General features: G+C 46.2%; 1 protein-coding gene across 4 annotated transcripts in view; it reads right to left on the bottom strand.

Annotated features, from left to right (window-relative positions):
• Window positions 1-16446, bottom strand: part of CSK (C-terminal Src kinase) — a 67752-nt gene extending 51306 nt beyond the window's left edge. The window contains exon 1 of one of the 4 annotated variants that reach the window (XM_081876313.1): window positions 15990-16446. Coding sequence is in view for 1 of the 4 variants with exons in the window: in XM_081876309.1 (XP_081732435.1) it covers window positions 14753-14833 (81 nt within the window). In the remaining 3 variants the exon portion in view is untranslated. The other 3 variants (XM_081876307.1, XM_081876309.1, XM_081876314.1) reach the window with 3 other exon arrangements.
• Between the last annotated feature and the right edge of the window lie 6514 nt (window positions 16447-22960).

Below are 22960 nucleotides of genomic sequence, written 5' to 3'. Positions count from 1 at the left end.
TGATACATCAGGTATTAGAGGCATCTGCACTACCTTTGGCTCCCTGCACCTTGCCCATGAGATACCCCAAAGTGCTTAGAAACTCGGATCTCTCCATTTTCCAATTTACAGATTTAACCACAGCAGGCCCCAGGGGAAACACGGTAAAACATAACCAGCAAATTAAAGTGCAAAAAGGCTCTTGTTACTGGCTTATTTAGAAGCTGCAGAAATTAACTATTGCCCAATGAATATTCAACAAGACAGGCAGGATTTTTGGGGGGGTTTTTTATGCCTGGTTGCAAGCAATTAAAAGCGTCACTGCTGGGAGATTCTCTGAATGGCTGGCCTAAAAAAAAATGTTTCCATTTTTAGCACCTACGACTTCCTTCCTTCACGGAGGCAGACTTGAGGGCTGAATGAGTCTGCCTGCAAGAGCTGCTGGGTCACAGCACCCTAGAGCTGTGAGCCAAGAGGAGAGCTGCATGCCTATATCAGCTGGCTTGCCCTTGCCCCTGCCTGTTAAGAGGGCTGCTTCCCCTTTTCAGCTATTTTAGATACTTCCCCCTTTAAAGAGCTGGGCTGGACTTCTGACTGCCATGTGGAGGTTTTTTTTTTTTTTTTTGCTGCTGACAAAATACTGGGAAAGACAGGCGGTAGGAGGGACAAAGCCTATCTTGAAATGCAGCTTCCCTCTTGGGTCGCAGTCGCACTGGGAGTTTAAAATTACTCTTATTCCACTTCAAGAGCCATGGAGAATCCTGGGAACCATAGTCTGTGAAGGGCGCTGGCCTCACACAACTACAAATCCCAGCACCTTCCACAAACTAGTTCTCAGGATTCTCCTTGGCAAGTGCTTTCCACAAAGAAGGCCTGAGACTCGGTCCCCAGTCTCTGTAGGAAGATTTCCCTGCCTGAATGCCTGGGCAGTAGCTGCCAGTCAGTGTAGGTAGACAATACTGAGCTAGATGAACCAGTAGCCTGAGTCAATATAAGGCAGCTTCCTGATTAACTCAGCTCTCTTGTGCCAGCAGGCCCATAGATTTGCAGAATTGAAAAGGACCCGAAGAGCTTGAAGATTAATTTGCACACTACAAATATAACCGACGGCTGTGTTTGTGTTTATAGACGATCCCTCCAAACAATGCATCAGAGACCAGGTGTAAAATCAATCTTTTAAGCCGCCTTGTGATGGCCTAACACACTCTACTGCCCCAGCAAAAAATAACATCACAAGTGACAGCACAAGGTGTGGTGATCTGAAGGGATGGAACCACAACTTCAGGCAGCAAGCAGCTCCAATTGTCTTCAGTAGCCGAGCTTAAATAAATGAAGGAACTGCACATGCTAAGGCAATACATAAACTCATGATGGCAAACATGGAAATCAGTGGCAAATTAAGTAACTCCTCCTTCTCACTCTTTCTACAACACTAACCTTCGAAATGCAGGTCTGGTGGATCATCTCTTGCCTTTAACACACCTGCCAACACAATTTCATTCTCTTCCGGCATTAAAGCAGGGGCTGGGGGAATGACAGCACCCCCAACTGCTGGGAAAACGCATCAGCCCTGTAGCCATTATCAATCTTTGCTCCCTTTCACCGGGTGTTAATGCCAGCAGAATAATCTCTTTCTCTCCCAGTGTTAAACCTGAGAGGAGGGGGAAGAGGATCAAGCACACCACCTTCAGCGCCTCAGAGGAAAGGTGGGATATAAATGCCATAAAATGACAGCACATACAACCGCTGGGAAAAGGCAGCAGTGCTATGGCTACTACCAATCTCCATTCTTCATGTTAATGTGAGCAGGAGGAAGCAAGACAAAGCAATCGCAGAGGCCCTGCAAAACTGTGTGATGCCTTCCCATCTGGCAAACCACAGTGCGGCTGCTAGGGCTGGATGATAACTGGTTTCCAATATCGCGATACGTCACCAGTTAAAGATTGCAATATATTGATATATCACAGTATCTGAAATAAGGAAGGAACTACGCAGAGGCAAATGGGACAATGTCCTGGCAACTGCTACTTAAGGGTCTAAAACTGATAAACGATGATATTATCAATCACCTCATGGTCACTTTCAGCAGCAGGCAAGCCAAGATGAATCCAAATGAGACTTTTGGTTTTGGGCTTGGCTACCAAATGGTGGTATTCAGGACAATCCAAAGTACGGTGTTGAGTCATAGTGAATACAGTGGTACCTCGGGTTACAGATGCTTCAGGTTACAGATGCTTCAGGTTACAGACTCCACTAACCCAGAAATAGTACCTAAGGTTAAGAACGTTGCTTCAGGATGAGAACAGAAATTGTGCTCCAGCAGCACAGCGGCAGCAGGAGGCCCCATTGGCTAAAGTGGTACCTCAGGTTAAGAACAGTTTCAGGTTAAGAACGGACCTTCGGAACACAAACAAATCTCACTACGGTTCATCAAAGGCAAATAAAGGCAAATAAACATGCCCTGCCTCCCTAATCTTCTCTCATCGCCAATATAAACCTACAAATATACAGAAAGAAAACCTACTCACTTGATACTGACATGAAATACCAAGTTTACAAAATAACAAGATAGTGTGTAAGTTCACAACCCACCCTCTGCCCTCTTCCCCTACCTTTGAAATCATTGTTTTACATTTTGCATTGAACATAACCAAAATACTTTATAATCTGATCAAAAGAGAGAGATATTGCACATTCTTTGTAGTTCATGAAAATCTTTAATAAAATTTATTTCAAAAAGAAAGAAAGAAGGGAAGAGACACCAGCACAGCAGCTCTTTCCTGTGCTTTCACAAGATCCCAAAGGTGAAGCTACCTTCCAAGTCAGTAACATAAAGGTAAAGGGACCCCTGACCATTAAGTCCAGTCGTGGCCGACTCTGGGGTTGTGGCGCTCATCTCGCTTTACTGGCCGAGGGAGCCAGCGTTTGTCCACAGACAGCTTCTGGCGAACCAGAGCAGCGCGCGGAAACGCCGTTTACCTTCCCGCCAGAGCGGTACCTATTTATCTACTTGCACTTTGACATGCTTTCAAACTGCTAGGTTGGCAGGAGTCCAAGTCAGTGGCTCATGCCTGAGAGGAACTTTCCAGTAACGGCACTCAGGCTCTCAAGGGACCAAGGCCGAGTATCCGAGCCTGCACTTTCCACCCAGGGGGACCTAGCTTCAACCTCCAGCGCCTCCAGAGGGGCACTGTAGGCTCAGTGGCAGCGCCTGTTCTGCATGCCCTAGGTCGCAGGTTCAATCCCCAATGGCACCGCCAGGAAGAGGTAGAGAAGACTCTTGTTTGAAACCATAGAAAGGCAACTGCCTGGCAGTGGAGGCATCCCAGGAGCCAAACGTCTGGTAGTACACAGGGCAGCTCTTGGTGGAACTATCTCCCCCAGCTGCCCTCCTTTCTCTTCTGTCCTCCAGCAGATGGATGGCAAAGATCCTTCAACTTCGAGAAGACTTTGCGGGGGGGGGGGGGGGGGAGTGACGTCAAACGTCTGCTGACCAGGATATTTATTATGTGCTTGCTGCTATTGATCGATTGCTCCCACATCACCGTGCTGCTGCTTTTAACACTATTTAGAGGCTATATTGTGATGATTTAAAACAATTAACTGACTGGGTGATCCTCGAATCTTCCAATTAGGTGAGGCAACAATTTGGATATTTTATATAAAGAAGTGGGATAAAATCCTTTTAATAAATCAAACTATTAAAATTGAAATGAATCGCTCAGCAGGATTTTTATGATCATCCTGTTCTCGCAGCTAAGCAAGTGCAAAAGTGTGCCCTTCCTCTAGCAAGGGACTGCGTGTCACATACCCTTGAAATGTTGGTTCCCAAGAGTGTTTATCAGAGTCAGTTCCAGGAATCACAGGAAGATGGGGTTTTATCCCAGCAAGTTTTACTCAGAGTGGACCCATACAAATTAATGGACCTGGGTTAGTCTGGGTTGAACCCGGGACCTTCAGCATCCAAAGCAGCTGCTCTGCCATTGAGCTACAGCCCTTTTCTTCTCAGAAAAATTACTTCCAGTCTAGAAAGCAGACTAAGAACTTTGATATATTCTCCCAGGACTTAACCACATGATCTTCCTCCTGCAGAGAGGGAGAGGGAGGAGAGGGGAGGCACTTACGGACACAGCATGTGGAAAACTGTATTCCTAGACGGCTGTATCCCATGTTCATGGGTGCAAGCTGCAGTTCTGACCTGCTGAAAATTGCCAAGGGAATTAATTTGATCAGCACTGGTCATCTGTTCTGTATTTTAGGATTTTATAATTTAATTATTGTGCTAAACACCTTGCCAACAAAGGTCCATATAGTTAAAGCTATGGTTTTCCCAGTAGTGATGTATGGAAGTGAGAGCTGGACCATAAAGAAGGCTGATTGCCGAAGAATTGATGCTTTTGAATTATGGTGCTGGAGGAGACTCTTGAGAGTCCCATGGACTGCAAGAAGATCAAACCTATCCATTCTGAAGGAAATCAGCCCTGAGTGCTCACTGGAAGGACAGATCATGAAGCTGAGGCTCCAATACTTTGGCCACCTCATGAGAAGAGAAGACTCCCTGGAAAAGACCCTGATGTTGAGAAAGATGGTGGGCACAAGGAGAAGGGACAACAGAGGACAGGATGGCTGGACAATGTTCTCAAAACTACCAGCATGAATTTGACCAAACTGCAGGAGGCAGTGGAAGACAGGAGTGCCTGGCGTGCTCTGGTCCTTGGGGTCACAAAGAGTCGAGCACGACTAAACAACTAAACAACAACAACATACACCACCATGAGACTTTTTCTTAATGAGCTGGTGGTTTAGAAATGCTCTCATAAATAAACCAACAGAACACACCCACCCACAGGAAGGAGCAACGTTTCCCCTATCACAGCACATCCTGGTAACTGGAACAGCCATGCAATGCACCCCATCTTCTGAGGCCAGGGCCTTTAACTGTCCTCCAGAAGTCTCTCCTTGTTCCCACGTGGTTCTCTTTCTGATGCCAGGCAAAGAACCGCTCATTCACCCAGGCTTTTCCATACCCTTTAGGCCAGGCTTCCATAGCCAGGGGCCCTTCAAATGTTGGACCCCCATAATGAAATGGAAAAAAATGCTTAAAGTAACCTTTGTTTAAAAAACAGAAGCCTTTTTATTAGGTATTGTAGGAGCGGAGATTCCCAAAGACCAGAATAAATTGTTTATGTATGCTACGACGGCCACCCAGATGCTGTTAGCCCAAAGATGGAAAGAGGAAGCAGTCCTGACCAAAGAAGATTGACAAATCAAGTTAATGGACTATGCTGAAATGGTGAAACTAACTGGAAAGCTCAGAAATCAAGATGATAAGAATGGGAAATATTTATTATGTATTTGCAAAAGTATTTTTAACAGATTAATACACTGGCAGGACTTTAAGAACACTTGTAATTTTAGAATTAATATAGGAAATTTGAGGTAGAAAAAATAATTTGGAGTAGAAATGACATGCAGTTGAAAAGGGAATTTAAAGAACGGAGGGAGGAAGTCATGAGATTCAAAGAATCCCATTTTATGGTTTTGATATCGTTGTCGTGTCTAATTTTCTATGTTTGTTGTTGTTTATTTTTTGTTGAAAATTTAGTAAAAATATTATAAAACAAAAACAAATGTTGGACCCCCAACTTCCATCAGCTCCAGACAGCATGACCAATGGCCAAGCATGATGGAAGCTGGGAGTACAAAATATCAGGAAGTTACTTTAGGTCACGCTGAAAGTGTATTTATGCTCCCTTTTTGTTTTGTTTTTAACTTTATTGGCCATGCATTTTCTGCTGTTTATCTTGTTAGGAACATGGAATCATAGAATTGTACAGCTGGGAGGAACTGAAAGGGTGATAGTCCAACGCTTGCAATGCAGGAATCATAGTTAAATGAAGCAACTTGCCTGCCTAGCCCAGCTTGGCCATTTCCGAGTGGCAAAAACTCTCCTGCGTCTCAGACAGCGCTCTGTCTCTCATCGACTCTTCCTTTTGAAACCTGGAAGCACTTGTGGAGGCTTGCAGGATAGATATTTAACAGGCAAATCCAGGCGTGAACAGAATGCTCCTGAACAGATTCTGCAGAACCACCCTGCGTGCCTTCGCACTCTTTCCAATAGATACAGCATTCAATGCCCAAATCTGTGAAGGTGCTACAAGGCCACCACTTCACTAAACAGTTTACTTTTGGGTACACCCTTGTTAAATGCCCCCTGCTGCCGCTGCCGTAAATTCTCCAACTCCCTGCTGCTTTTCTCTCAGTGATAAACCCAGCGTCATTTAGGGCTGCAATGATTCATTGGCTAATCAGCAACACCGATCAGCTAGAAGGCTGCAAACAACTTTTTAAAAGTGTCCTGATTAAACTGCAGATTTTAAAAAATATTGCATGAATTTACAGTAACTGTGGGTGATGGGCACCACACCAGAACCTACCTACCTCTCTCTCTCTCTCTCTCTCTCTCTCTCTCTCTCTCTCTCACACACACACACACACACACACACACACACACTTATGCATGGCAATGCTTTCTTTCTTTCTTTCTTTCTTTCTTTCTTTCTTTCTTTGAAATAACTGTTACTGGTTTGGCAATGCCTCTTCCAAGATGGTGTCCCACCGCAACATATGTCTGCATCATCTAGAAACTAATAAAGCACAAGCGGAAACGGCAACACAATGTTGCAGCGTGGAATTCTCTAGTTCAGAAGTCCAGCCAGCCATGCTGTCTTTCAGGATGCCCCATTTCATTCTATTCCTCCCCAGTTTTCTGTTATTTCTCCCATCACCATTGGGTCAGTATTCTGCAGCTGCTGAGCATGCTCAAGTCTCATTGGGTGGTTTTACCCCCAAACTTAGGCGTTTCTCTCTTTCTCTCTCATTGGTACTTTTGCAAACCCTGAAGTTCCCCCAGGCCTGGAGGTAACTTCTCCAAATTGGTTCCAATTGGGCCACATAAGGACCCATGCTTAGAGAAGAGTTTGCTATTCATATACAGCAGGGATGGGGAACCTGCCACCCTCCAAGTATTGTGGGACTACAACTTTCATCAGTCCCAGCCACTGAAATAGTCAGGGGTGATGGAAACTGTGGCCCATCAACATCTAGATGGCCCCATATTCCTGGTATATGGGGTGCTTTCACTTTTCAGTAGTGTTGTTCTCATCTTATGTACATTTATGAATCTTTTAACTGATCAGTTGCCTAAGGTTTATTTGACCATGTGACAGCCCTGATTTAAAGTACCTCCAAAAAGTGGTCCTATTGTTTTTATATGCAACAACAGCGGCTAGAGTATTGTTGGCTCAGAAATGGAAGCAAGAAGAAATACCAACGAAAGAAGAGTGGCAGACAAAATTAACTGACTACGCAGAATTGGATAAAATGACAGGCAGGATTCAAAACCTGCGGGACCAGAGATTTACAGAAGATTGGAAGAAATATATAAATTATTTGAAGAGCAACTGTAATCAACAAATTACGCTAGTAGGACTACAAGATGTTTTGTAAGGAGAAATATATGAAATATTGCAAAGACGAGAAAGATATTAGTTATGAGATTTAAATGTAATAGTGAAAATAAGAAATGTAAATTAAGTACATAGACTGGAAAATTTTCAGATGTGATTGATAGAAGTCAAAAAATTGTATAAGATGTAAAAGTATGTTTAATTATTGTTGAAAATGATATGTTGAAAAACTAATTTCTTTTTTTATAAAAAAGAAAAACAAAAAGTGTTCCTGAGCATCACAGTGAAGCAGGGAAATTACAGCTCTCTGGCCACTTTTGGCCCATGGGATATTTTCATTCATTCATTCATTCAGCCCCTGAGAAGCTCAAAAATCCTCCTGGCTCCCCCTGGCCCTCTTCTTAGCAGGCAAGTGAGACCATCTATCTGCCTCCTCCACAGCTTCCCTTGTCTCCCTGTAAGGCAAGCCTGACAACCTTCACGGGCATGGTGTGGGCACCAGAAGTCTCCTGAGAGATTTGCAGGGGGTGGGGAGAAATCTCATAGAATCTTAAGAGTTGTGGAGTTGAAAGGAACTCAGGGGTCCTAGCCCAACCCCCTGCAATGTAGGGATCACAGCAGCCCTGACAGATGCCACCTGACTCCTGCTTAGAAACCTCCAACAAAGGCGAGTCCATCACCCTCCAAGGAAGTTCATTCCACTGTTAAACAGCTCTTACCCTCAGAAAGTGCTTCCCAAGGTGGAGTCAGAAACTCCTTCCCTGTAATTTGAATCCATTAATTCCCCCTAGAGCAGCAGAAAACAACTTTGCTCCCTCTTCCATGTAACAGCCCTTCAGACATTTGATAGAGGCAACAGATCTCCTCTCTGTCTTCTTGTCTCTAGGCTAAACGTCCCCATCTTACCTTGGGGACTCATCACAACTCCATCATCTTGACAAGGGAGACATGAGCAGTAGAGATCATGGAGGACACCACTACTGCAGACTCAACCAGTTATGGATAGGCCATTGGTCCACCTAGCTCAGTTTTGTCTACACAGACTGCCAGTTGCTCCTCAGGAGCTCAGAGCAGGTTCTCTCCCAGTCCTACCTGAAGATGCTATTGGGGACTGAATCGGGGACCCTCTGCATGCCACTGTCAAAATGAGATGGAAGAAGGAATAAAATGGGAAATAACTGCCGTGGAAATTATGGTCGTTGGCGCATTTAAGCCTTGTCACATAGGCTTCTAAGCCAGGATTTGGCCACCCCCGCCAGCCAGAACAATTAGCCTGCTCCCAGTAGAGAACAGGGTGCAATGGCCTCTATTAATTTGGCGGCTAGCAATCCAAACAGAAGAACAAAGCTCGTCTCTTCCACTAACTCAGCAGGGCACAAACAAAAAGGCTTCCCACCAACAGCACAAAACAAACACCACAAGTGTGAAGCACCAAAGTGCTGTTTTAACAGAAATTGCTCTGGGGTTGCTTAGTTGCAGACAGCCTGGCTTGCATTTGCTACTAGCAATGTGCTTTATCGAGTCTTGATTACATGGAGAGTAACTGCAGCACTCACTCACAGCACCAGCAAATCATATGGACACTGGCTTCATCTCAGGAATAACATGGGGGCAGCTATCCCTAACGGGAGGTGGGCAAGCACCAATGAACTCTTAGCTAGGCAAGGGTCACGACGTCACAAAACAGTCACATGAACATCATTTAAGGAGCACTACCAGGAGGGACGCGGGTGGCGCTGTGGTCTAAACCACAGAGTCTAGGGCTTGCCGATCAGAAGGTCGGCGGTTCGAATCCCTACGACGGGGTGAGCTCCCGTTGCTCGGTCTCTGCTCCTGCCAACCTAGCAGTTCAAAAGCACATCAAAGTGCAAGTAGATAAATAGGTACCGCTCCGGCGGGAAGGTAAACGGTGTTTCCGTGCGCTGCTCTGGTTTGCCAGAAGCAGCTTAGTCATGCTGGCCACATGACCTGGAAGCTGTATGCCGGCTCCCTCGGCCAATAAAGCGAGATGAGCGCTGCAACCCCAGAGTTGGTCACGACTGAACCTAATGGTCAGGGGTCCCTTTACCTTTACCTTACCAGGAGGCTCAGCTTCCATCAGGAATGGGGAACCTCCAAATGTTGCTGGACTACAACTCCCAACATCCTTGACGGTTGTGCACACGAGCAGGAGCTGATGGGATTCAGGAATCCAGCAGCACCTGGAGGGTTGCAGATTTCCCTGGTTTCCAGAGAGAGAGAACATCTCAGGCCACAGCAAAGTGCCCTATGATCTCATTGCTGGACAAGGAAGTACTGCACACAAAGTAAAGATGGCTAATTGAGGAAATAGACTGCACACAACCTGGTTCAGTTGGGGTGTGCAATGTAAGGACTGATACAGGCCAGTGATAGATAGATGATAGACAGATAGACAGACAGACAGACAGACAGACAATCCCTATCCTCATTCAAGTTTAACATCTTAACAGACATGCATATACTACAGTACAGACTCAACAGAACACCTCCAAGCAGCTTGACAATCTAAAATGTCAATTAAAATAAACCAAGATGAACAAGCATTTTTTTAAAAAAGTTGATGCAAAAATATTAGCCAAAATAAAAATAAAACCAGGAATTTTAATAAACTTACGCACAATAAAATTACATGGTAATTTCATGGGTATGCATGCTGGCAGTGGGGGGAGGGTAGAGGCACCCAAAATAATGTGATGACACCACCTGGCAGAACAAACCTAACAAATTTCCTCACACTATCAGAACAGCAACCCATCTGGACCAGCACTCTGCCTTCAACAGTGGACAGATGTCTAGCTGTTTGCCATGATACTGAAAGAATTGTTTTAGGATAATGTTGGGGGGAAATTTAGAAATCATTTGGTTGATTTATCATTCCTATTTTTCTTTAGATATTTTAGGATTTTGATGTTTAGTTGTTTATTTTTATGCATATATTTACTTACATATTTCAAAATATTTAATTTTTATATATTAAGAGCTGCTAACACAGCTAACACAACTAAATGCAAACTGTTTAAAATTATGAAAATAGTATTCATATTAGACCACATGAGAAACAGGAAGCAGGGTTTTTTTACCAAAAAAAGAGAGAACACATCAGCAGATCAACAATCTATAGATCAATAGATATGGAAAGGGACGAGGTTCAGTGGTGCATCTGCTTTGAATACCAAAGATCTGAGTCCACCCTCTGATTCTCCCGTGGGGCCAGGAGAGACCCCTATCTGAAACACTGGACAGCCACTGCTGGTCAGTGTAAGACAGTACTGAGCTAGATGGTGTGACTTGGCATGCTATATATGATCCTATAGAGCTGTCAACCAGAACTCAAATGCCTGCTAAAATGAATGCAAGGTGCAAGCAACAACTGAGCCAGCCAGTTCTTCTCCTAGGAGGGGACTGTCAAATCTAGGTGGGATGAAATGCCACGTTGTGCTGTACTCAGATACTGTTTATTGCATTCAAAGCTGGGCACAAACTGCACAATGAACCTTATTTCTTTTAAATCAGAGCCAGGAAATCTGTCTCCAACTCCCACCAGTCCCAGCCAGCCTGGTCAATGATCAGGGATGATGGCAGTTGGAGTCCAATAACATCTGGAGGGCCACATTCCCCCCCCCATTTTAATTACAAGGGGCAGCATCCAACAAACATCTCGTCAGAGCAAGGATTTCCAGCGCTTGCTGCTGATGTTATTGGGAGTTGCTTTATGTATTTTTAATGAATGGTACATGTTTTGCAGATATGTGTTATAATATAAAATATCTTACATATCATATAGAATATTTTAAAAGGTTCCAAATTCTTTTAAGGTGTTTTGTGTAACAAGCGACTAACAAATTCAATAAATTAACAATTTGTTCCTTGTAACTAAAACATTTTAAAGTTACAATCCAAATAATACTAGATCACTCAACTTGTTTTCCCCCTGAATAATTTTCAAGTGACTTCCTCTTAATCTGTTGAGCATCACATTTTTATTCAGATTCGGGGACCTGCAAAAGAAGGCTCCTCAAACACCGCGTGGTGACTAACGTCTTGCAAAATGTCAAAACAATAATGCCTACATAATATTGTGGAGACGATGCTGCCACTGAAAAGTACAGCTAGTACTTCCGTAACCCAGAAGTGCACACAGGTGTCTTATGTGGCTTTGTGTGAATCCACATCGGATTATGGTTGCAGGTGAAGGTGGTTCCAGCCCAGAAGCTATTAAGAACATAAGAAGAGTCTGCAGGATCAGGCCAATGGCCCATCTAGTCCAGCATCCTCTTCTCACAGGGGCCAACCAGATGCCCTAATGAGAAACTCAAAAGCAGGATTCAACCACAAGAGCAAACCTCTCTCCTCCTTGGCTTCCAGCAACGGTTATGCGAAAGCTTTGTTCCCTCTTGACCATGGAGGCAGAAAATAAGCCGTTAAGGCTAGAAGCCACTGATAGCCTTCTCTTCCTCCATGAATTTATTTCTCTTTTAAAGCCATCTAGGTTGGTAGCTATCATTGCCTCCTGCAGGAGTGAGTTCCACAGTTTAATTATGCATAATAATAATAATAATAAATTTTATTTATATCCTGCCCTCCCCAGGCTCAGGGCAGCTAACACCAACAAAATCACAGTAAAAACGTAACAGGGGGGAAAGAGGGGGGAACCAATTTAAAATACAGGTTAAAATGCAATTTAAAATGCAGCCTCATTTTAAAGTAGCTGATAAATCAAGACCATAAGGGGAGGGAAACATAAGGGTCAGACCGAGTCCAAACCAAAGGCCAGCTCCGTCTTGCAGGCCCTGCGGAAAGATGCCAAGTCCCGCAGGGCCCTGGTCTCTTGTGACAGAGCGTTCCACCACGTCGGGGCCAGTGCTGAAAAGGCCCTGGCCCTAGTTGAAACCAATCTAACCACCTTGAGACCTGGGACCTCCAAAGTGTTGTTATTTGTGGACCTTAAGGTCCTCCACGGGGCATACCAGGAGAGGTGGTCCTATATGTACGTGGTACCGTAGGTACTGCATGAAGAAGTACAGTGGTACCTCAGGTTACATATGCTTCAGGTTACAGCCTCCACTAACCCAGAAAAAGTGCTTCAGGTTAAGAACTTTGCTTCAGGATGAGAGCAGAAATCGTGCTCCAGCGGCGCGGCAGCAGCAGAGAGGCCCCATTAGCTAAAGTGGTGCTTCAGGTTAAGCACAGTTTCAGGTTAAGTACAGACCTCTGGAACGAATTAAGTACTTAACCCGAGGTACCACTGTACTTTCTTCTCTCTGTCCTGAATCTTTCAACATTCAACTTCACAGGATGTACGAGAGTTCTAGTGTTGGGAGGAATGGAGAAACTTTCCTCTTTAAATTACTTAATCCAGCCTTTGCCAACCTGGTGCCCTCCAGATGTTGTCGACTACACAGCCATGGAGGACACCAGCTTGGCACAGACTGCATTAATCTGAAACAGATATCCAATATTTCAGTCACTCCCTCTCTAATCTATATCCATTTGAATGAGGCAAGACAAGCCTTTGGCAAACAGACTTGAAAACGAAAATACGGTACACGGCAGAGACTCGCAAGGCAAAACCCAACAGATCCGAGCCACGGAGTGTTCTTGACTTTGCTCTCTCAAAAGTTAGCTGCCTTCTGCCGAAGCCTAAGAGCTATGAGGCCACGTGCAGCACAAATCCGCTGCACTTTCACTTTTCTTGCCTTTATGCATTCACCCCCCAAGAGCCCCATAATTCTTCCTTTTCACATACACACTCACAACAACCCTGTAAGGTAGGCTAAGCTGAGAAAATGTAACTGGCCCACAATTATTCCAGGAGCTTCCCAAGCGCACAGAGATTTCAACCAGCAAGGGCTAATGGTTAGAGCCCTGAGCTATGATTTGGGAAGTCCAGGTTCAACTCCCTACTCAGCCATAAACCTGAGTATGGATGACCCTGTGTCAATCATGCCCAACCAATCTCACAGGGGAGCTGCCAGGCTAAACTGAAAGGGTGAGAGAACAACGCAGGGTTTGTTAGAGGAATTACCGGTAAGTAAAAATAAAAACCTAACAGTAGGATTCAACTTTGTGCAAGAAAACCTTTGTTCCTGCATTGCAGGGGGTTGGACTCTGTTCTCCATGAGGTCCCTCCCTTCTCTACACTTCTATGATTATTCTGGAAACAAAACACACACATGGATCTCTCCATGCAGGTATTTAAAGCGCTGACTAAGGGCTGACTTTGGATTTTAATCCCCTGCTGTATTGTTTGATGGTTGAATTGTTTTGAGCCCCACTTGATTATATATATGTGTGTTACGGTTTCTTGGACACTGCCCTGAGATTCTGTAGGAGGAAGGGCAATATAGAAAAATAGCAAAGAAATAAACTTTTCAGCCCACAATCCAACATGCATTTACCTGGAAGAAAGTGCCACTGAACAGAACGAGCATTATTTCTGAGTAAACTTACTTTTGTGCTCTGAAAATGTCATACACACACCACAGAGTACACTTTCATAAACTAAAACCACAAATGATGAATTATATGTAGTTAAACAGGTAAAAGCTGCTAAGGCTTGTTTAGGAAAGCCTTACACATATTTCAGTTCTTCCTAAAATCTCTATTGCTCCCTTCATCCTCCAGGGTGGCAAGAAACAGGCTTTTCCCAGGGGGGCATTAGGATTTATGGAAATTCTACACCCCCATTTTGAACAGGAATAGCAGAGAACAACTTGCAGGCGATAGTCATAAAGGGCTGTGCATTATTTAAAGTGCAATGGAGTAAGTAAGTAGTACTTCCTGATGCTCAGGGCATCTGAAAAACAGGAAGAATCTAACCTGGCCTCCTACCTCCAGCAATGCAGAGCTAGTGGGGACCAGATCTTTGCCCTTCCTTTAATTTCTATGCACCTTTCTCAATCTCCAGACAAAAACAACTCCTGCCTGGAAAACATGTATGTATGCAAACATGCATGAAGAAGCCGCTCTCTGCCCTCAGCAGCATGCCACTAATCCTGAGCGCCCAGCACCACTGAGCCCTCACAGGGGCAGCTTTAATCAGCTGTTGCCAGACCTTTAAATTAGCTGCAGTAACAATAAGCTCCCACCCACCTGTCCCTGAGCCTTTTAAACCCCTTATCCCATCAAATGCCTATTGGCAAGGGGGGGGGGGTTTGAGCTTTGCTGCACTGTGCCCCCGCCTGCCCCCAGGCCTGCTGGTGTGACAATGGCTGTTGTGAGGGCGGAAGCACAGATCCCTCCCCGCTGGCCGGACAAGCCACTCCACACACAATATGACTCACTGATGGTGACAATGTGCGTCTGCAAAGGCCCAGCTGGGGAGGACTGTAGCACCACTGTCCGTGGGGATGGACGGCAGCCATACAAAGGCAACGTGGATCTCCAAGCCGCCAGCCCTTCTTCACACCCGTGCAGGCTCCGGCTCTGTGAGGCGCCAAAAGAACCCCACAAGAGGCATTTCTGCTGCCACACACACCTCAGAAGAAAACTTAACAGGGAAGTTAAGAGGGAGCTCTGCACAAGCAACACCATGGGGCATGCAGGGAAGGGTCTGCCAGATGTGGGGAGAAAAGGGAGGGGTAACCAAGGGGTCATTACAATAAGTGGCAGGGAGGAAATGGGTGATCAGAATTCCAGGAAGCATCTATTTAATTATGTTTTACTGCTGCTGCTGCTGCTGCTTATGGGCCCCCATTGTTTCTGTGTATCGTCTTGGGCTCCAGGAAATGTTCCCTTAAACCATGTCAGTTACCAAGAACCACTGAAGGGAAATTTCATTTATTCTAGGAAAGAGGGGAGGGCTAAACCATCCAAAAGACGGGCTTTCCCCATGGCACTGATTCTCGCCTTCTACACCGCTGACGTCCCTCCAGGAAGACCAGGCCACTTTCTAAGGTGTGATCTGAAAATATCCCTCCGCCGCTGGTCCTGCATCAGGTCATCACGAAGCCGGACATCAACATTCAAGGCACACACACAGGGAGGATGCAGAGCAAAAGACATTTCTGCACCTCAGCAGCCCGACGGATCTCGCCCACCCGCGAGACCCCGACGGGTCTTGCACCCAGAGAAAGGGAAGCAGCAACGGGGCCGAAGGGAAGTGGCAGGCCTCGTCCAAGCCGAAGGCAGAGCGACTCTCCCGGAGGCAGCGACGCGAGGCAGGAGCACGCCCCGCCGCCGCCTCCTCGCACCCTGGGGCGGCTGGGGGAGGCTGATCGGACGGACGGATGGCCTGCCAGCCACTTCCCCTCGGCTTCTTTTCGGAAGCCTTACGTGGGAAAGAGCGCTTTGGTGGGTGTGATGCGCTCCCCCCCCCCCCCGCCACGGCTCTTCCCCAGGGACTAGTCACTTGGGTGGAATATCCCCCGAGTTCCCACCCGCCTACAAAGCGCCAGAAAAAAGGCGTGAGGAAGGATGGGCACGGCGCCCCTCTCCAGGCGGCCTGCGAGGAAGCGGGGGGCACGAACCTTTAGACCCCCACAACGCAGCGTGGGGCGGCAAGGAATCCGCGCTGCTCACCTCTCTCCAGGCTCCGTGTTGCCTCGGCGAGCCGCTGTGGGGTTAGTCCATGCAGCGGGAGAGCCCCCCGGGGACTCGGGGCCCCAGGGCCGGCGGAGAAGGCAGCTCCGAGGGCCGGAGGGGTCCCAGCAGCGGGGGGGGGGGCGGGCGGAGATCCAGAGATGCAGCAGGAGGAAGGCGCAGGGCGGGAGGGGCGCCCGGGCAGCAGCGGCGGGACCCGGGGCGGGGGCGGGGAAACAATGTAGCGCCGCCGCCGCCGCGAACGTTCCGATTTCGAACGCCGCCGGCTCCCTTTGGAACGTTGGCGCCGCCGGAGTTCCAGGCGCGTCGCTGCAGCCTCGGAAGCGGCGCGGCGGCTGCGAGGGGAGGAGCGGCGCCCGAGGCCCCCGGCGAGGAAGGCGCTGGTCCTTCGCGTCCCACCGCCGCTTGCTCTCGTTAGAGCGCCCCAGCTCCGCCGCCGCCGCCGCCGCCGGGAGCCTCGCAGGGCCTGGCTGCACAGAGAGAGAGAGGGAGGAAGCCCCGAACGGTCCTACGGCGCCTGCGCCGCCCCAGCTCCTTCCTTCCCACCATCGCCCGCCCAGCCCTCTCGGCAGCAGGTCCCTCCCAGCCGGCGGCGGAGGGAGCGCGTCACCTGCTGGTCGGTAAGAGAAGAGGAGCTGCCGGGCCGGCGCGCTCGGGCTCTCTCCCATTGAGCCGCTAAGGCGGTGTATCCAGGCTCCGGGAACAAGCTTTGCGGCGGGCTGTGCCAAAGTGCGGGGCTGCTGCTGGGAATAGAATATTTTGTGTTGCATCCGACTCCGTTGCGCTCAGAGTAGACCCGCCGAAATTAGCGGACATGCATTGTTCCGGACCATTCATTTCATTGGATGCGCTCTGAGTGTGGCTGACTCACGAGACACCTCTTTGTAAGTGACTTGGAAGAAAGGGGTGATCAACAAGCCAAGGAGCTTCTATTTATTTCATTATGTTTTGCTTATTGTTTTTATTTATTTCACAAAATTTATACAGTGCTTGATTGTAAAAAAACAGAAACAAAACTCAAAGCAGTTTACAAAGAGAACAAAACAATAAAATTAATCAGTGAAAAAACCTGTTTAAAACATTCAAAAGATAAAATCGGCAATAAATAAACACACACATACATATCCACACATTTGATGTGTCTTCATAGGGTTCTCTAAACAAACATGTTCTTATATCCCATCTTTCCTTCTAGGAGCTCTCCCATTTTACCCTCCCAGCAACTCTACAAAGTAGTTTAAACTGAGAGAAGTGACTGAGCCAGCAAGCATGCTGGCTGAGTGGCGATTGGAACCCTGGTCTCTCCCAGGTCCTAGTCCAACATCCTAATAACTACACCACACTGGCTCTCAGTTGGTGGTACATTAATGGGGAACCTTTGGCCCTTCAGTTGTTGCTGGATGAGCTCCCCTGACCCCTGACCATTAGTTATGCTGGCTGGGGCTGATGAGAGTGACAGTCCCACCTGGGTTAGAGTCCTTTTGATGATATGTGCAGCGCACAACCTTGTTATTACCAACATGTGCGGCTTTCTCCAGATTGAAGTGCAGAGTGTTTGAGAACCGGGACATTCGCAGGGAAACCAAAATGCTTGTTTACAAAGCTATTGTACTACCAACCTTACTATATGCTTGTGAAACATGGACCACTTATAAACACCATCTTGAACTCCTCAAAAGATTCCATCAACGGTGTCTCTGAATATTTTTACACATCACTTGGGAAGACAGGCAAACTAATATCAGTGTTCAGTGGTACCTCGGGTTACAGACACTTCAGGTTACAGATGCTACAGGTTACAGACTCTGCTAACCTAGAAACAGTACCTCGGGTTAATAACTTTGCTTCAGGATAAGAACAGAAATCGCACGGTGGCGGGACGGCAGCAGTGGGAGGCCCAATTAACTAAAGTAGTACCTCAGGTTAAGAACAGTTTCAGATTAAGAACGGACCTCCGGAACGAATTAAGTTCTTAACCTGAGGTACCACTGTACTGGAAGAAGCAAAGATCACCAGTGTTGAAGCAATGATTCTTCAACATCAACTTTGCTGGACTGGTCATGTTGTGCGGATGCCTGTTGATCGTCTTCCAAAGCAAATACTCTATTCCGAACTTAAAAATGGAAAGCATAATGCTGGTGCTCAACAAAAGAGGTTTAAAGACTGTCTCAAGGCAAATCTTTAAAAAATGTAGTATAAACACTGACAACTGGTAAACACTGGCCTGCAAGCGCTCCAGTGTGAGAACAGCCTTTACCAAAGGTGTCAAGGGCCTTGAAGACACTCGAACTCAGGACACAAGGGAGAAATGTGCTAAGAGGAAGGCACGCTTGGCAAATCCACATCGGGATCAACTCCTGCCCGGAAACCAATGTCCCCACTGTGGAAGGACGTGTGGCTCCAGAATTGGCCTCCACAGTCACTTACGGACTTTGTTAAAGCCGTGTTTATGGAAGACCATCTTACTCGGCTACAAGTGATTGCCAAAGAAGAAGAAGAGTCCTTCCCATCTCTGATTTACCATTGAAGGTTTTACCATTGCCATCACTCAGGTATAATACAGAGATGCAGAGATGCAGAGCAGAACTCAAGCTGCAGCATTAGATCAATGAATCAGTTAAAATTCATTGCTATAAAAAAACAGAAGCAATGAATTTTCAATTGACTAAAATAGTGTGCCCTGATTAATCAATCCAGTGACACTATCTATCTATCTAATCTACATACATACAACGAGAGAGTCATGTGGCACGTTAAAGCCTAACATTTATTATGGCATAAGCTTTCATGGACCACACATGAGCAGTGACATTCCACCACGCCATCTAGAAGAGAAGAAGAGTTTGGATTTGATATCCTGCCTTTCACTCCCTTTAAGGAGTCTCAAAGCGGCTAACATTCTCCTTTCCCTTCCTCCCCCACAACAAACACTCTGTGAGGTGAGTGAGGCTGAGAGAAGTGTGACTGGCCCAAGGTCACCCAGCAGCTGCAGGTGGAGGAGCGGAGACGCGAACCCGGTTCCCCAGATTACAAGACTACCGCTCTTAACCACTACACCACACTGGCTCTCTACTGCTGTGTCCTGATAGGTAAGCTCCTATAAGTGACTTGAGTAAGTGTTATATAGGATTGCAGCCTTGGATATATTTAATTTGGTGTCAGGCCTAAGTATATGTCAAGGCGAGTGCTGCGATTCCTGCATTGCAGGACTGGACTGGACTGGGTTGCATTTTGGGTCCTGTGTAGCTCTACAACTCTACTATTCTAAGCCAGTTAATGTAATGAACTATCTGCAGATGGTGAACATACCTCCAACCCAATTGAATAGAGACCCTATGGCCCTGCCAGAGACTGTTGTACTCCAACTCCCTTCACCCCCAGCTAGCATAGCCCACTAGTCAGGGATGATGGGAGCTGTAGTTCAGCATCGTGAGGGCCATGTGCTGTTACGCAGTTCAGGAATAGGATATAGTGTATTATCTGCCTGCTTGCCTGGTTTTGCAGGGAAATTTGGCTAAGCAGGTAAGTATGGATTGCCTGGTGGATGAATGCCTTTTCTTTCTGTAGGTTGATTATAGTGCATAAACCAACATGCAAAACAGGATCTAGAAACAGCAGCGGCTCTGTTGGCACTAAGCGCCACTGAGGATCCATGGAGGAATAAACATTGTTAAAATGTAGATGGGGTTAGGATCTGTATGAGTTTCTCTAAACTTTTTGCAAAAGTAGGTGGTTTCAGAGCTGAATGCTGCTGAGCAAGGCCACATCTTCACCCTTCCTGGGACAGTGAGAGGAGCCCCCAAATGGATCTTTTCAATTTTGTACCATCTGTACCACCCTGAATTCAGTGCTGCAGTTGCTGCTGAACTACAACTCCCAACAGTCAGTGTGACATGCCCTGGCCTGCATGCAGGGTAACAGGGTCCAATATCGTGTGGCAGGTCACATCTGCAGATTTGCAGTGCATGCCAGATGACAGTGTCGTTCAACACAGAGCAGGCCATGTTGAGCAGGCATGGTGCACCCCGCCCTGTGTTGCTCAGAGACGGGTCCAATATTGCGCTGCAGGCTGTGTTTGCTGTTTGATGTGCGTAGCTCACCATGCCCTGCATGCTGGGTGACAGTGTGCACTGCCCTGCGAACTAGGCAATGGGGTCCCTTGCTTCATGGCAGGCTGCATCTGATGGCTGTGACATGCAAGCTATGTGACAAGGTCCAATATTGCTCAGCAGGCCGCATTTGATGGTGAAATATGGTTAGAAAAGCCCAAAATGCCACAAAAGGTAAAGAATGGTCAGATAAACAAAAAGGTGCTGGGAGGGGCACATCTTCAGAAAGAAGCACAATTTAATCAGTACTGAAGAATGCTCAAAAGATGTATAAGGTACAAGGAAAAGCAGAATACACTGAGAAACATGCTGAATCCTACAAAAATCAAGAAAGCTTGGGAAAACCATAAAGTCCTAGAAAAGGTGGAAATGGTCTGGAAAAACCCAAAATGCCAGAAAAAGCAAGGAAAGTCAGAAAAACCCAAAAGTCCCTGATAAGAGAAGCACACTTTGAAATAGGGAAAATCCCACCAATACTGAAGAGTGCACAGAAGAATTGGGTGCATGAAAAATAATAGCACCTTGAGAAGAAGGGAAAACCACAAAAATTGGTTTATTTCACCATTTTTCAGGAATGGTGGTGAAGGGCATTTTGAGTTTTTCTGATCACCTTCATTTCTTCTAAGACTCTTCATTTTTGGTGGGACTGTGTTTGTTTCTGAATGTGTTTCCCCTTTCTTTGGGGTTTTGCTCCATCAGACCATTATTCACTTTTCCTGGCATGTTTGGTCTTTCAGCCCATCTTTCAGCCTTTCTGAGAATCTATTGTGATGATTATTTTTACAAGTTGTTGCCATTTTACTTGTTTCTCTGTGCTTTTGACCATTCTGCACTTTTTCTGCTATTTTGCATATTTAACTTTTTATGGGTTTCTATAGTTATTTTGACCATTCTTCAATATGTTGGATTTTGCACATTTCTGTGGGTGTTTGGTCATTCTTCACTTCTTCTGGCTATTTGCATTTTTCAGACCACCTTTTATATTTTCTATGACTTAATGGTTGTTCTGAGCATTCCTCACCATTTGTGGGATTTGGCTTGTTTCTCAGTGTGTTCTGCTTTCTTGGACATTTTGCTTCTCGGCATTCTGCACTGGTCGGAATCTGGGGGTTTCTGAGGGGGTTTCCCTTTTATGTTGTTTTTGGCATTTCAGGCTTTTCTGACCCATCTTTCACCTTTTATAGGACCTTATGCTCCATCTGAGCACTGATGGGATTTTGCTTGTTTCTGAGTGGTTATCCCCCTTTTAGGGTGAATTGCCAGAGAACAGCATTTGGTGTACAAAGTACTCGCACCCCATTCTCACTTTCCTGTGTGCAGCTTGAGGTGGTAGACAATTCTCTCTACGTACCTGGTTCCCAGCATAACCAGCAATCTCTCCACCATCGCTTAGATGGACAAGCATATTGGTAAGGCAGCTTTGGCAATTGCCTCTCCAAAAGGGTACGGGAAAATGTGATGCCAACAGCCAATACGAAGATGAAGGTCTACTAGGCTTATGCGTTGAACACGCTGCTTTATGGGAGTCGTGGGCAACTTACAACCGTCATGAGTGATGCCTCAGCGCCTTCCACATGCACTGTGTCAGGAGGATTCTGGGTATCACATGGCAGGACAGAAGTCAGAACAAAGATGTGCTCTTCTAAACCCACATTCCCAGGATGTTTGCACTCCTGTCTCAGCGACTTCTACGCTGGCTTGGTCACGTCCACAGAATGGGAGATGGCAGGATTCCCAAGAAAGTTCTCCACAGGGCAAATTGGCAGGCCAACTCTGTGCTACAAAGATGTCTGCAATCACGACGTGAAGGCTGGCAACATCAACCCTGCAATGTGGGAACCCATTGCAGATGACCACAGTGCCTAGAGATAGGCAGTCATGTATCCCTAGCAGTTACTAGAGGAGAAATGACCACTGGAGGGAGTAGAGAGACGAAACACCATGGTGTATCTGCAGCAACAGAACTGGGCACTTTCAATTGCCTCATCTGCAACAAAACATGTATCTCCCAAATTGGTCTCTACAACCTCAGCAGATACTGCAAACTTCCAACAGCCTGATTTCACCCGCAAAGGCACACTCTTCCACTGTGTCCCAGGGCAGATGAATGCCAATAATGCCATATACAGTAAATAGATAAACTTCTTACATGAATATGTAAGGTCTGGGACAATGGATTCAAAAGCTGAAGTATTTTACACAAAGCTTTATTGTGGTCCACAGACCTAAAATACACAGTATAGTACAGTACAGTACAGTAACGGTATATGCATATAAAGTTATTATTGAGGTATAAAAGCTGCCTTGCTAGCCAAACAGAGGGGCTTTACCCCGAACATACTGTACTGATTTCTGATTTCTGCTGCCTGCCAGAATTCCTGTGTCGCGAAATGGTGCATGACTCAAAAGTGTGCCACCAAAGTGGAAAGTTTGGAAAGTCCTGCTTTTAAAGTTCTCACACACCTTTGTTGTGAGTCCGGGGGGGGGGGGGGAAGGGTCTCTGTTGCCACAGGAAAACAAAAGCTCTACTCCGGTTCCTGTGACCCATCATGGACTTGGGACCCTAAGACAGTGTTTTTCAACCACTGTTCCGCGCGGCACACTAGTGTGCTGTGAGATGTTGCCTGGTGTGCCGTGGGGAAAATTGAAAAATTCGGAAGATTTAAAAATAAAGTATTTTATAATTTTTCATATTTCTGTTTACTTACTATTTCACAATAAAGTAATTATAAAATACTTTCTTTGTGTTTATTTGATTCCTATTCAAGAGAATTACTTTATATATAGTCAATATAGGCACAGAGTTAAATTTTTTAACATTTTCTAATGGTGGTGTGCCTC

The sequence above is a fragment of the Podarcis erhardii genome, assembly GCF_964252035.2.
Source record: "Podarcis erhardii genome assembly, chromosome: 9".
Classification (NCBI taxonomy): Eukaryota; Metazoa; Chordata; class Lepidosauria; order Squamata; family Lacertidae; genus Podarcis; species Podarcis erhardii.
Note: the sequence above shows the minus strand (reverse complement) of the source record. Positions and strands in the feature narration are given on the sequence as shown.